The sequence below is a fragment of the Rhipicephalus microplus genome, chromosome 8 (assembly GCF_043290135.1).
Source record: "Rhipicephalus microplus isolate Deutch F79 chromosome 8, USDA_Rmic, whole genome shotgun sequence".
Classification (NCBI taxonomy): Eukaryota; Metazoa; Arthropoda; class Arachnida; order Ixodida; family Ixodidae; genus Rhipicephalus; species Rhipicephalus microplus.
The window spans coordinates 151,980,399-151,995,343 of NC_134707.1; the positions used below are offsets into that span (position 1 = coordinate 151,980,399).

General features: G+C 44.6%; 1 protein-coding gene across 2 annotated transcripts; it reads left to right on the forward strand.

Annotated features, from left to right (window-relative positions):
- Positions 1 to 3,734: 3,734 nt before the first annotated feature.
- Positions 3,735 to 13,995, forward strand: LOC142769400 (uncharacterized). Of its 2 annotated transcripts, none has more exons than XM_075872618.1 (3): positions 3,735 to 4,350; positions 11,085 to 11,147; positions 13,298 to 13,995. In XM_075872618.1, exons 2-3 carry the CDS (start codon positions 11,144 to 11,146, stop codon positions 13,537 to 13,539), a joined length of 246 nt encoding a protein of 81 aa, XP_075728733.1. In that variant the 5' UTR covers positions 3,735 to 4,350; positions 11,085 to 11,143; the 3' UTR covers positions 13,540 to 13,995. The 2 variants fall into 2 exon arrangements, with proteins under 2 accessions (XP_075728733.1, XP_075728732.1); XM_075872617.1 differs by having other exon boundaries at positions 3,736 to 4,350; positions 11,093 to 11,147.
- Positions 13,996 to 14,945: the final 950 nt, after the last annotated feature.

The window sequence follows — 14,945 nt, forward strand, 5'->3', positions numbered from 1 at the left end:
AAACAGATGTGCCAGACAGGAGATTATAAATGGTTTTGTCTGGAGCTGGTGCCAGACCGAGCTCTGATTAAGCGTAAGGGAGTATTGAGCGCCAGGCCAATCTGATCCCATTCCTGTGATGGGGTGCAATGTGATGACAGGTGCAAATTCCATTTTCTTTTTTTTCCATGGGTTTAGGGAAATAATTTTTCAGGGATCAGATGAAAATGCCTCCGACATACATAATAACATGCTTATTCTTGGGCGTAGTCATGCCTAGCCACCAGATTGGGAGAAAAAGGAATGTTTTCCGAAATGTGCGATAAAGTGTTTGGTGCTACGCCTTGACGGAAGTATTGATAGGTGCTTTGGAAATTGGTACGCCATTTCTGTAATCGTTAAATATGCAACTGCATGTGCCACTGCTAGGGATAGCGTGACACTCTCAGCCATTTCGGGGTAAGCCGTTTTAATCTACATGAAGATGTTAATGAGCCCGTTCTCCATCACAGCAGTAGCTGTGGCCATTCCTTCAACTAGGCCTACTGCAGCGCCAACTAAACGTCTGCATGAATTCAGCGCTTGTACCGTACATAATAATCAACACGTGCCTTGGGTTCACTTCGATGGTGTTGTGAATTCATCTTGCGTGACAATGGTTTAAGTTGCATGCGTGCCTTAATCATTATTGCAATAGGAGACCATGATTTATCGTCACGCATGATGTTGCTTAGCTCGGTCCTCAGTGCTCGAAGCAGGTTCCGCCTTGTGAGTGCATGAGAGAGGCACAAGAGTTGATTTCTGCTCTGTGTTTCTATAATTCCCTAACCTGTATTATACAGGAAGCGAATAGTGCTGGTGTGCGTCAGCTGCCTCGGTGCGCTCTCAACCGCCTGCCTGGTAAGACTGATAGCTCATTCTATCAGCGCCTTGTCGTACTTCCTCCTCACACTGCGACATGTCCTCCACTTGGAGGACATGATGACGGAACAAGATGATACGAAGCCTAAAACCGCAATGTTTGCAAGCCAGAACCCGAGCAAACAATTCAACGGTGAGGCCAGAAAATCTACCTGACTAGGCCTGGAGCAACAAGCCAGAGAGCATATTCTTGGCTGGATAGATGGATGGATGTGGCCGTACCCTTAGGTCGGGCGGCGGCTAACGTCACCTAGCCGTAATGCTTAGTGAACTAATCACTAGATTTTTTTTTCCCCTTTAAATAGTAAAGTTGGACAGGTACTTTGAAGTGAAGGGTTTAATTTTCAATCGTGCCTTGACTTTAGCCACCAATCAGATAACCTCCTTCTAGTTAAGTCTACCCGCTTAAAGTCTATTTTGCCCTCCCTGTCCCTAAACACCAGTGCTTTGAAAAACTCTGCGCCATCATCTTGAACTATAAGGTGAAGCCCTTTACAGAGCATTGTCAAGTGTTCGGCAGTTTTTTCTTTTTCTTCGCACGCACTGCATATTGTGTCTACCTCTTCATATTTGGCCCGATATGTCTTGGTTCGCAATACTCCCGTCCTGGCCTCAAACAGTAAAGAACTACCCCGAGTATTATCATAGATCCTTTTCTTGGCAATTTCCTGCTTAAAAGTTCGATAGATCTCTAGTGCGGAGTTCTTAATCATGCCAATTCTCCACATGTCAGGCCCTGTTTCCTTCACTTTCTTCTTAACCGATAGTTCTTTTTGGTTTGGCCACCTGCTGTTTTCTAAGTATTTACCAATCAATTTCCTGCTTCGCTTCCTCCATTTTGTATCGAAATTTTTCATGTACAAGTAGCTGAAAACCTTCCTAGCGCATCGCTCCTCCCCCATTTCTCTCAATCGCTTCTGAACTTTTATCTTGCTGCTAGCTTCCCTGCTCTCAAATGATGTCCAACCCATATCACCTTGTACTTCTTGATTTGGTGTATTCCCGCGAGCCTTACCTATTCTACGTTGCTTAATTTCTAATCTTGCTCGAACCTCTGATCTCATGCACAAAACCGCGTCAGCCCAGGAACCATGACCCCTTTCCATATTCCTCTCACAACATCATACCTATTGTAATTCCACAGTGCCCTATTTTTCATCACTGCTGCATTCCTGTTACCTTTAGACGTCACGTATATTTCGTGTTCCCTTAGGTACTCGGTCCCATTGCTTATCCATATGCCCAGATATTTGTATTTATCTGTTATCTCTAGCGTGACTTCCTGCATTCTAAGCTCACTACCTTTGTTATTATTGAAAATCATGACTGCCGATTTTTCCTAACTGAATCTAAAATCTAACCTATCTCCCTCATTACCGCAGATGTCCATCAACCTCTGCAAATCTTCCTTGTTGTCGGCCATTAGCACTATATCATCTGCGTAGATTAATGCTGGTAGTGCCTGATCAATGAGTTTTCCTTGTTTGACTAAAGAGAGGTTGAAGCCAAGTCCCCTTGCCTCTAACTTGGCCTCTAATCCTTGTAGGTACATCATGAATAAGAAGGGTGACAGTGGGCACGCCTGCCTAAGTCCACGTTTCACCACTGTGGGCTTGGATACCTGTTTTTCCCACTTTTTAACTACCTTGTTAGTTTTATAGATTTCCTTTAAACGATTAGTGACTCCATCTTTTACACCCAGTGTGTCTAGTATTCCCCACAAGTCCTCTTGAACCACGCTATTGTACGCTCCCTTGAATTTCTGCAGGCCGGTAGGAAGCTTCACAGCGCAGCGCCTGATCTTGTGAAACGGCTCAGCCATGCAGGCAGGGCATTCAATTCCCTCCCTATTTTTTGTATACTACTGTCCTTGTGTACATCGTAGAACACATATCAGTAATGATAGCAAACAGATCATTGATTCGGGTAGGCTTGGTGTTTTTATTTAAAATGGAACAACGAGGAAGCTGCTGAAGCTCGTGCCTGGATACAGCTGCTTTATATGGAGATGAAACTTTAACGAAAAAAAATGTAATGATAAACAGTAGGCTCATAACAAACACCATTTCTCTGAGGGTGCATGGAATATATGTCCCATGCAAGGCTATGCATTGCAGTCCTTACTGCATTAATTATGTACACGTACTGCAGGGCATGCAAGTGTATGCAGACACACGCTGACGAAATGACATTTTTTGCTACATACAAACGTGCACCGCACCAAATAAGACGCACGTGTTTGTATAGTCAGTGAACACTCGTGAATATTGATGAAATCACACAGCTCGCTTACAGTATAAAATAAACACAATTGCGAACAATAAAATGCGACGCTGTTTAAAGAGGCGGACCCAGGTTACGAGGAGAATTATCAGTATGGCATACACACCACGTGTCAAGCTTTTGCAACATCTAAAGAGACTAAATATGGAAAGTTGCCTTTGTAAGGTAACATGACAGTACCAAATGGAGAAGCCACACGAGAGAACAATTCATCGTGGGCTAAAGAATGTGTTTTAAATGTTATACACAGCTTTGCAAGATAATATCGACGAGTTTTACTCGTCTAGGTGTGGGAGGTGTAGGCCTGATAAAATGCGATGTTGCTTCAGAGCCTTTCTTTCGTAATATTGCAATTTTATTCAACTCTCTCAAACGCGGCACCGTAAATTTCTACTGGGTGCTCGAACACGGCAAGCAGGTCGCGGGGCAAAATCTTTGTAACATTTTATTGCCGAAACAGCGATACTAGCAATGCTTGAGCTGCACTTGCTGTTTTCTAAATTGTAACCTCCTCAATCTCATCACTGTGATCAGGAAACAGAGAGGAAAAGTACAGCAGTAGTACGTAGAGAAATATTCAATTTCAAGCCCTTTAGCAATATCATCTAAACAAATTGCCAGTTCACTGTTGAATTCTCGATGGAAACAAACAGCTGATCAGGGACGCAAGCTTGGCTTGGCACTGGCTTGGCCGTTCATACAGAGCCAAAAGCCGCTGCAGGAAACTGGATTGCGGGTCGTATTGAGACAAAATATTTTATACAATTTTGTTTTCTTTGTTTCATTTCTCTAATTGCTCTTGTGATGGCGTGGACCGCGCTTCGTGATCTCATGTACCGGCGCACTGTTTTTAAGTTTAGTATGGCGCACGATAATACATGATTGCGTGCTTTAATTTAAAAAGGTTCGCGAGTATGGCAGCAACACTGCAATGTCGGGAAGAGGCACGGGGAAGAGGATAGTAGTAGAACCAGTAGCAGCTGCATGCCCGGGTGGAGCGACTGATGCCCAGATGGAGGAATGTCAACCCGATGCCTTTTGTGTTGGCCGTTCTGGCAGTTCCGCCGACTTTATAGAAAGAGACGACCCCGTCGCTTGTCCTCTTCTCTTTTCCTTCGGGCATCAGCGACAACATTGACGGACGACGTGTTCGACTTCACCGTGCACGTGAGTATAGGTTGGTTTTTCATTCGAGTGAATTCTTGTTCAGATTTGCAACTTGTCGACTTCATCCTGATCACCTGTCACCGACAATAAGTCACATACGTGTGATATTTAGGTGAAATAAATGATAATGCACATTTTCTGCTCCATTTGCGTGAATTAGCTACACCAGGACATAAGGTAAAGCCTTTGTCGCCTAGCCAATAGCAGGCAAGATCGATCACTCGCATGCTTCAGTTCACGAATCAACGCTCCTGCCTTAAAATTGGTAAGCTGCTCGCAAAGAAATCTTACCGAGGCAATTTTGTTTTCTGTGAACCATGCACCGTAGATTTGTCTTGAATAACAAAACAAAACTTGAAAAATAAATGTCGCGACCTTTTAGAAAACGCCGTGTCTAAGAGCTAGACGCGGCATTTTGTAAAAGGCTCATTAAATTCAGTATGTTTTCGTAGTTTCTGCTTGAAATTATTATTGTCTATGAATTTCATGGCCCAATCTTTTGCTTTGGCTGAAAATCTCGGCGGCAAAAACTTTGTTCAGTGTCCCTTTAAGGGCAGGTGTAGATGCCATCATTTCAGTCGCAAATCTTTTTGCTAGTCGGTCGGCTGGTTAACAATAAGGGTACTAACTAGAGTTCCAGATTTCATCAGCAACACATCGTCATGGCTTCATCAGATGCTGCATTATATACATTCTATCCTCGTTTTTAAATAGGTGTACCGTATGGTCCACTGTTACAGGAAACAAGCGAGCTCATGGACAGTGAGCCATGTGGTGCTAACTGGCAGCGAGACTTGTGAATGGGACGCATGCGCATAGAATCGGGGTGCGCCCAGTTTTGTCTGCCATTTCTCCGCCTGTACGCATGACAGCATTGGAAAGCGCATCCGTATTTTAGCTGCGCAATCTATCTAGCCCAGTGCCTCCTGCTTCAGGGATTTCCCGTGAGCACAAAAAATGCATGATTTTAATCGTTGCTGCAGTGTTTTGCAAGTTGTCACCGTAAAGCACATCATATTTTTCGCATAATGCTCGCTGCAACTAGAAAGTTTCGATGACTCAAAATGCTGTTCAGGTTTGATGTAGCAAACATTTTAAGCTCGTCCTCGTGACCATGAAATATTGGTTTATTAAATAATGGAAGGCAGAGTTGGTATCAGTTGATTTACAGTGTGAAAATGAAAAGTGCGAAGGACCGTGCCTCACAAGTAAGCCCCGAGAGCATCAGCAGAGAAGTAGCAGATGAGGACGCTCATGCGCTGCATTTCCAAATCTCACCAGCACTAATGCTTGACGGACTGCTGGCCACGCACTAGCGTGTTCTTTCTGAAACAGGACTTTGGCCCTGTAAGCAAGTTCTTGAAGGGCATAAGTAAAACGTAGAATGGGCCCCCTAAATGCACCCATCCTTGAACCATTGGGCTTATGAATTAGTGCCCTTTTCAAGATACAACTATTCTGAGCTATAAATTGTGACAGAACAGTGCACGAAGTTTATAAATGGGAAAAAAGTCTTTAAATGTCCCCTTTATACATAGTGTTCTTGTGATGTCACTTCTGCCATTGTCGCCCTCTCCCGCCATGCCCGGGTAACTCCCTGGATACCTACGGCAGTTCACGTGCTGCAGTGCGGTTTGTTGGGGGCTCGTCATCTGTTGCTGTGAACGATGTGGAAGCATTGTGGTTTTTTGTTGTCTTACTTTAACGAGCCCATTGGATTAGGAAGGCCTCGCTCGTTCACTTCATACAAGACCAGATAATCAAGATGTGCGACACATACACCAGCCACGGCGTACACCGGCTGCCCGCCACAACCTATGAGGGCCTATTATCTTGCTTTCACTACAAATTGCCTGGCCCAAAAACAAGTGAAAGCTCAAAACCTCTCGAGCCGCAATTTTAAGAGTGGATGTGCGAAGCGCAGCAGGTCCCATCGAAAATTAGTCGTGCAGAGCTAGGCAAGTTTACAAGAGATATAATATTATGAATATATTGTCACGGCCTACGCCACCAAAGTAGCAATGCCCCCCCCCAAGAGTTTTAAACAATGCTGATGTTGAGCTTGAGCCTCTTTGATTGCAATTTGTGGAAATAGTCGAGGAAATTATTATACAAGGCAGATAGCGACTTTGCATGGTGTGTGCCGCGGTAATGCCAGTCATCACTTTATTTTTCGCGTATGCTTTAACACACTTTTCACTTTGTATTTTGCTTTTGTTGTACGCTAATGTACAGTGGAGTCACTGAACATGATAGAGACCGTGTATAGAATTAATTGACTAATTAAAAAAAATCCTGACGCCCAACTTGAACCGATCGGCTATACTTCAAAGTGAACAAATATTGTTTCCCATTCTTTATAGTTTGTTTCAATGCAATACCAAATCTCCGCGATCGCCATCACGATTTTAACCGCCTTCCTCGCCATCATCATATTAACTGCGGACAAGTTGGTATGTACAGTATCTTGGTAAGCTATATCTGTTTGCAGGTAAATACTTGGCTATGGCACTTACCCGTAATGAAGTGTCACCTGAAGATGCAAATATTGCAAAGTTTCTTCAAGTAGCTTTTGTTAATCTGCACCAGCCAAATACGCTGGTACTTTTAGGAAAATCGGAATGTGCGTTCTCAATTTCAGGTTATAACTTTCAGCGAAGAAACACCCTAAGCTCTGCTCCCTCTGCGTGGACTTCTAAATCAACTTGCCTCACTAGCAGCTCATAATTTTTCAAACTTGCATCGTGAGGCAAAACTAAACGGGTGCAAGCACTAGGAGACAACATGGCAGTTGTAGGCGATAGATTCGGTTGGTGCCCGGGCATGTTGGTGGCGCATTTCGGAAGTGACGAAAAGGCGCTGCGAGATCCACGTGCACACTTTGTATAGTTGCTGTATTGGACAGCAAACTTTTTTTCTTATCTGGGCAGTTTTACCAAAGGAAGCTTCATCGTATGGCGTGATAAATGAAGCAAATCCACAGGTTGAACCACATCATAGCCTCGCTGTGCTTTTGTACTTTTTTTAGCTCGCAAAATTTATTTGTACATATAAGTGACAACTTGCCAGTAATAAGGTAGCACTCGTTTCGTTACCATATGATCATCTCCGGTGTGCTGCTGCCTCAATATTTCAAATTCTAAGCATTTACACCATTGTATGCTAACTTTTCCTTCAAAGTGAGACAAGCCACATGTGTATCGTAGATTAAGAAGCATGCCAGTTTCACGTACTTGCAAGGTAAACATCAGAAATGCACAATTGATCAAAAATACTAGTTTAATGGTGCATCTACATAGCAGAGCACCTGTGGCACCTCGGGAACAAGATAATGCCACATATGTTACAACAGATAATTAAAAAAAAGACAGGGGACGTGCCGTGAACAAATTGAAACAAAAATAAAATGGCACGTGGCAGCGAGCGAAGGCGGCAAGGGGGGGGAGCCCGTGGGACTGCAGCGGATGAACGTAGGGTGTGTGTTTAATATGTGGAAGAAAAAAAAATTCAAAATTTTGGCGATTGAAATGAGGGTGACATAGTGAGTGCGCTCATGACGAGAGTAAACACGGTTATTATTTTTTTTTCAAATCTCTTTTGAAAGCCACGAAAAATCTGTATGTGGTGCAGCCTAACAGAAGGTCTGTGAAGGCAAATTATGAATTCGTCATTGTACAAAGGCCTTTTTTTTTTTTCATGCGCACCATCCTCGCCGCGATGGTCTAGTGGCTAAGGTACTCGGCTGCTGACCCGCAGGGCGCGGGTTCGGATCCCGGCTGCGGCGGCTGCACTTCCGATGGAGGCGGAAATGTTGTAGGCCCGTGTGCTCAGATTTAGGTGCACGTTAAAGAACCCCAGGTGGTCTAAATTTCCGGAGCTCTCCACTACGGCGTCTCTCATAATCATAGTCGAGAGTTCGACGGAATGCCGTCTGGTCAGGTAAAGGCGTTGTTGAAAAAACAGGTCACTGACCAATGTCAAACAAAACAATGACGTTTCGGGACCCGTACGGGTCCCTTGTTCACAATGGAATGACGGCTGAGCAACAGGTTCTTATGTAACGTTGAGCGCATGACGCAAAGTCCGGGAGTACACGTGGTTTAGTGTGCCAGATGATCTATTGATTGTGTTACTTGTCGTCTGAATGATTAGTGATTCGAGGTTCAGTCTGGTTGTAAAATTCTTCTCCGTGGCTACGATGCGTGCGTTGTCCCAGCTTATCTCGTGGCCCGTCTTCTCGGCATGCTCTGCGAGTGCATTTGTCACTGTGTGGCTCTTGGCGACGTCATTTTTGTGTTGCATAAGACGTTTGCAGTAATTTCCACTCGTGCCAATGTACACCGATTCGCAATCGGCGCATGGTATCTTGTAGACCACACCAGGAAAGTGTTGCCGAGGGAGAGGATCCTTCACATTTAGCAACTCAGCCTTAAGCTTGCTTGCTGGAACATGCGTGATCTGTACACCACGTTTTCTGAATAGACGGGCTAGGGCTTCGCTTATATTTCGAATATAAGGAATCGATGCACGCTTTTTTGTAGACGATGTGTTATGCATGGCCTGACTAGTTGACTGCAGTTTATGCATGACGGATTTAGTTGTTTTCCTAATAAAAATCTTGGGGTATCCATTCTTGATCAGGTCATCTTCAATGGTCCAGAGCTCCTCCTGCAGGCTTTCTTCATCGGAACAAATGCGAATCGCTCGTTGAACTAAAGACCGAATCACTGAGAGTTTGTGGGCTACCGGGTGGACTGACTCGTAGTCGAGGTATCTACCGGAGCGCGTTGGCTTTCGGCTGTGTTGGCTGTGTACCGAAAGCCAACGCACTCCGGTAGATACCTCGACTACGAGTCAGTCCACCCGGTAGCCCACAAACGCTCAGTGATTCGGTCTTCAGTTCAACGAGCGATTCGCATTTGTTCCGATGAAGAAAGCCTGCAGGAGGAGCTCCGGACCATTGAAGATGACCTGATCAAGAATGGATACCCCAAGATTTTTATTAGGAAAACAACTAAATCCGTCATGCATAAACTGCAGTCAACTAGTCAGGCTATGCATAACACATCGTCTACAAAAAAGCGTGCATCGATTCCTTATATTCGAAATATGAGCGAAGCCCTAGCCCGTCTATTCAGAAAACGTGGTGTACAGATCGCGCATGTTCCAGCAAGCAAGCTTAAGGCTGAGTTGCTAAATGTGAAGGATCCTCTCCCTCGGCAACACTTTCCTGGTGTGGTCTACAAGATACCATGCGCCGATTGCGAATCGGTGTACATTGGCACGAGTGGAAAAAACTGCAAACGTCTTATGCAACACAAAAATGACTTCGCCAAGAGCCACACAGTGACAAATGCACTCGCAGAGCATGCCGAGAAGACGGGCCACGAGATAAGCTGGGACAACGCACGCATCGTAGCCACGGAGAAGAATTTTACAACCAGACTGAACCTCGAATCACTAATCATTCAGACGACAAGTAACACAATCAATAGATCATCTGGCACACTAAACCACGTGTACTCCCGGACTTTGCGTCATGCGCTCAACGTTACATAAGAACCTGTTGCTCAGCCGTCATTCCATTGTGAACAAGGGACCCGTACGGGTCCCGAAACGTCATTGTTTTGTTTGACATTGGTCAGTGACCTGTTTTTTCAACAAAACTCTCATAATCATATAGTGGTTTAGGGACGTTAAACCCCACATATCAATCAATCAATCATGCGCACCATAAATAGTGCTCAAAATTTAATTGCATATGTTGTTTTCATCCTGGCTGTATTCCGTGCTGTTTATGATGTAAAAAAAAAAGTAGCACGCTGAAGTGGTGCTGCTTTTGGGCAACAGTTGAAAATGGCGGGGTGCATGAATGCGGAATACTGCCGCTTACACTCAAATCACTGTTGTGGTCATCTCCCACTCTTTGCAGCATGTGTTGTGTATACACAGCTGCATATTTCCTAGCTAGAAAAATTTGATTTTAGGTGTTTAACGCCATTTTCCATGTAACTATTCCACAATTACACACACTGATCAGCAGGCTTTCAATTGCGCTGAAGGACACAGGTGCCATAAAAATCATAGTCAATTCTTTCAAGAAACCGTATGTAAAGGCTGAAGCGTCATGCATACATACACATACACACACACATCATATTGTTTTTTGTACTTTATGAAAGCTGCGAAGGTCTCATGTGCCTCCAAGCGTAACCTGTCTTATTTATTCTCCATCACCGCAAAAGTTTTGTGAGTTTCAAATAAAGCTACTTTGCGCATGGCCACGTTTGGGTAATTTTTTGTGTAGGTGTTATTTGAGCAGCCTACAGTGTTTACTTTATAAGCCTGTATGTATATGTTGCATTATAAGGATGCAGAATGTGTGTGGCTGTACAATATAGATGAAAGTGAAAATTAAGTGTGTCTATTGTAGTGTTCTTGCAACCAATCTTACCCCCGTATTCTAGAACGTCCCTCCACTCAACGCTTCACCTTCAGTTGAGATGGCTGATGGGAGCGCCGTCTCTAAGCAGAGAAAGTCGCTGCATGTCAGCAATAATCTGCTGTGATTCTCGAGTAGCGCAGCGTCGCTTTCAAACGAGCAGCGGCACAGTGCTCAACTCTGTCAAGTGAAGGGTGAAAGTCGAGTCGGGGGAGCATTTATGAATATGGGGTTTAGTTTTGTTGTCTTGTTAACCTGCCATTAACACTGTATTGATGCTACTTTGCTCTAGCTGTACAGTGCTCTCCAAGGCACAAGGAGGCACCGCAGGGGGAAGGCTCGGAGCAAACCATGCGTGAGTTTCCTTTCATTGTTACACTATGCACGTATTAAGTGATAGACTTTAATGTATGCTATTTGTATTGTGCAAGTATTTGGGGACATACAACTTCCAACACTTATATGTTCTGACGAAAATCACGCAAGAATGAGAGAAGCTTGTGCAAAAATTATGCAAGAGTGTAAGAAGCTTTTGCAGAAGTCTGTGAAATGAAGTTTTGAAAATTTGTGGCAATGTGTCATTGTACAGTGGTCAACAGTCTTGCTCAGCATGCTTGACTGCAGGGCTCCCGGCTGCACAGGCGCATCTACGGAGTGCCTGATGCATGATGGGCCAAATGTCAGCCTGCACACTGGTGCCTCTTATCCCCGTTTGTCTGTTACATCAGTGTCTCTTGTAAAGGGGATCAACTGTGCTACCTTTTTTTTTCGAATGTAATGAGTTCTTTTTCCAGATTATTGTTGTTTTAAGGTAGAGCCTCACATTTCTATCAAATACTGAAGATTCTATTTTTCCTTCTAGATGCTATGAAGTCACTCCTTGTGTTACAATAGAGTGAACACTGTTATGAGAAAAGCTACTTTATGGAGTTAACTCACTCCATATTGACTTAACACACAGAATTGGTGAAAACTACACTCCATTCCAGCTGCATTAGGAATAATATTCATTTGCATACTTCTGTTTTTTTTGTTTGTTTGTTGGCTAGAGGTTTGGAGTATTGGGTGGCCAGAGGGCACTGTGTAGTCTTTCTTCATCTTCCCAATTTTGTGAACATCAATTGATAGCCGTATGGGAAGCAGCCAGCATGCTGAAACAGCGGTGCAAGCATGCAAGATGTTCACCATTACATGCAGTCAGTTGCTGTGAGCAACCTACTGCATACAATTAACTGCGAGTGGTGAACTAACGCTGCACTATGTGTGCCTCCTGGAAAGCTGCAATGGTAAAGTGCCACAATCGTATAGTAACATGGATAACATCGCAATTTGTTTGTTGAATAATTTTGCAACAGAATCAATGGAGTTTTGGATAAATTTGTGTATCTGCCTGGTTCATCAAAGCTACAGAGTCAAATGCGGTATATACTCGCGTATTATGTGTACTTTTTTTGTCAATCCGGTCATGTGCGAAGCTAGTAGGAATCGCTGGCCTAAAAGCTCAACTGGGAATATATGTTGCAGGCGCTGTCACAGCTGTCTCAAAGCGGATTGTCATTTGTTTGCTAAGCCTGTTCAAATGCCCCCATTTTCTTGAAGTTCTTCCGAACAGTGCTCACAAAAACCAGTTCCCACGACAGGGTTATACCAGAGAACATAAGTACTCTCCAATAATTGTCGGGAACCCAACGTAAAGTAAGATGCAGACAAGGAAGTGCGATGCCAACACAGGGCTGTGTGTGTCGCCCTTCATGTGTGTGTGTGTCCATTCCTTGTCCCAGTCTTCTATTGCGTTGTATTTCCTCCGATATCTAACCAACACACCCAAGCTTCTATGCTAAGTCTTATTCAACGCACTCTTCTGCTGGCTCCCATACTGAATATTGCATGTCGAAGAACTCCACGCTGATGTGCTTAGCGGGAGCACAGTTTCAGTTTTCTTCGGTAACCTTTATAACAGCAATCTGCCTCGTATATAATTATTGTAGCCTATCACAAGGAACGGTAAAAACGCAATGGCCAGATGGCGAAACCGAAAAAAAAAATGAGTGCGAAAACCTGCCTCATCTAGTTGATGTGACAGGTCCTTGCACGCGTTCAACATCTGTGCTGTGTCTCGGGAATACATTCTTGCCGCGGAAGAGGTGGGAAGATAAGAGGCAAACCTTTAGGCATTTCGGACTACACATAAACAGGTTTCAGTTTTCAAGTTCGATATTCTAGGTAAAGCATAAAAGTTCATGGAAGAAGGGACCTTGCACTCAGTTCATTTTGTGTAAGACTGCACTCGCCTGCTCGACAAGAGATGTGCCTGACCAGAGCATCATGAAGTCAAATGTGTCTGTGTGTGTGCTGGCAAGGTGGCTCGGGCTGGTTGGGGAGGGCAAAGTATGCGAGCAAAAAGTTTCTTGTAGTAAAGCAGGCTGGCTAATTATACTGGTGAGCAAATTATGTGAGGATGAAAATTGTGCGAGTAAATATGGTATGTACTCTTGTATGTTTCAGCTCTATTGCTACGGATCCTGCGGATCCAACTTGGCATCCGGCAGCAACAAAGACAGGTTCTGCAAGAGGTGCGACAGCTGAAGCACGGCTCTTGTCCGTGCCTCAGCACGCCCAGCCAGCACAGGGCCCCTCTGACCTTCTCCGGCTGCCTGCTGGTACAATTGGAGAAGTGGAGGCAGCAGAGGCAGCTGTGCAGAGTAAAGCTGTGGCTGTGGCTTTGGTGTATATTTCTTGATTTTTAATATGCCTATGTAACATGCAGAAATTTAGTACTGCTTTAAGATACTGTGTTTCGGGAAACAAACTAGTCAGGTTATCTCATGAGCCACTGTACTACAGTCGAATATGAATAATTCGTACTCAAAGAGGCCAGAAAATTTGTTCAAATTAAAAGAAGTTCAAAATAATGAAAGTTACCGTAATTACTTGAATCTAACACGCACCTTTTTTCCGGTTAAGAGAGTTCATAAATCGCATGTGCGTTAGAATCGAGTACGAAAAAAAAAATGAATATGGTCATTCTATTGTCATCGCCACTTACAAAATGGCCGCCCCCTACGTGCGTCGGCATGGCGCGTCGGTCATTTTTGCCTATGTGTTTCCCATGCGCGGCACTTCATACGTGTGCTGAGGAGTTCGTCATCTTGTAGTACATTAGCATCGACGGCATGGTAGGGCCGACTCCAAAAACTCGACGAGTGCACCACAATGCTGCTACTAAAAGAAAAGTCGTCGCGTGTGCCGGAACGGACAGAAATCGGGCCGCATCGCGGTCATTCGGAGTTCCCGAAACGTGCGTGCGGGACTGGCGGAAACAAAAGCAGAATATTGTCGACAGCAAAGATTCACGCAAAGGCTTCAGTGGACCACAGCAGGGTCGGTTTCCACAAATTGAAGAGCTGCTCGGCGAGTATGTGATTAAGCAGTGAGCGGCACAGCGGCCCGTGACGACAGAACTGCTCCAAGTGCAGGCTATGCAGTTAGCCTTAGAAAAAGGGCTAATGCAGAGCCATTTTAAAGCGAGCAGGTGCTGGCTAACGATCTTTATGAAGAGAAAAGGCTTTTCCCTCCGAAGGCGAACGGGCATATGCCGGAAGTTGCCGGAGGAGTACGAAGAAAAGCTTCAGAGTCTTCAGAGGTTCCTCCTAAACTTGCGGCACAACAACGGCTACCTGCTTGGGCAAATCGGGAATGCCGATCACACGCCTCTTTACTTCGACATGCCTGGCACCACAACCGTCTAGGAAAAGGGGGCGAAGCAAGTTTGTGTACTGACATCGGGCCACGGTAAAACTAAAGTGACAGCAATGCTCTGTTGCACGTCAGATAGGCATAAGCTTCCCCCGTACTTCATATTTAAATGGAAGATGCTCTCAAAAAGAGTCGTTTTCGCGAGTGGTGTGATCAAGCGGGCCAACGAGAAAAAAGGGTGCGCGTTGCAACCGATGTCTTAGTGATTTTTTTTTTGTCGTGGAAACCGGGCGCGCATTACAATCGAGGGCGCGGTAGAATAAAGTAAATACGGTAAACGAGCGGAGGGCTCACCATGCAGTGATGCATGTGCATGGAGAAGTTTTATTCACAAATTACAGGACATCCGTCATTAAGTAAAGTAGTCAATACGTGTCTGTACACGTCGGCCTTGCAA

Coding starts and splice junctions, on each gene's coding strand:
- LOC142769400 (XM_075872617.1), top strand. CDS start 4,204: ATGTCAACCCGATGCCTTTTGTGTTGGCCGTTCTGGCAGTTCCGCCGA. Junction 4,351..11,092: donor TGTTCGACTTCACCGTGCAC/GTGAGTATAGGT, acceptor CTAGCTGTACAG/TGCTCTCCAAGGCACAAGGA. Junction 11,148..13,297: donor AGGCTCGGAGCAAACCATGC/GTGAGTTTCCTT, acceptor TGTATGTTTCAG/CTCTATTGCTACGGATCCTG.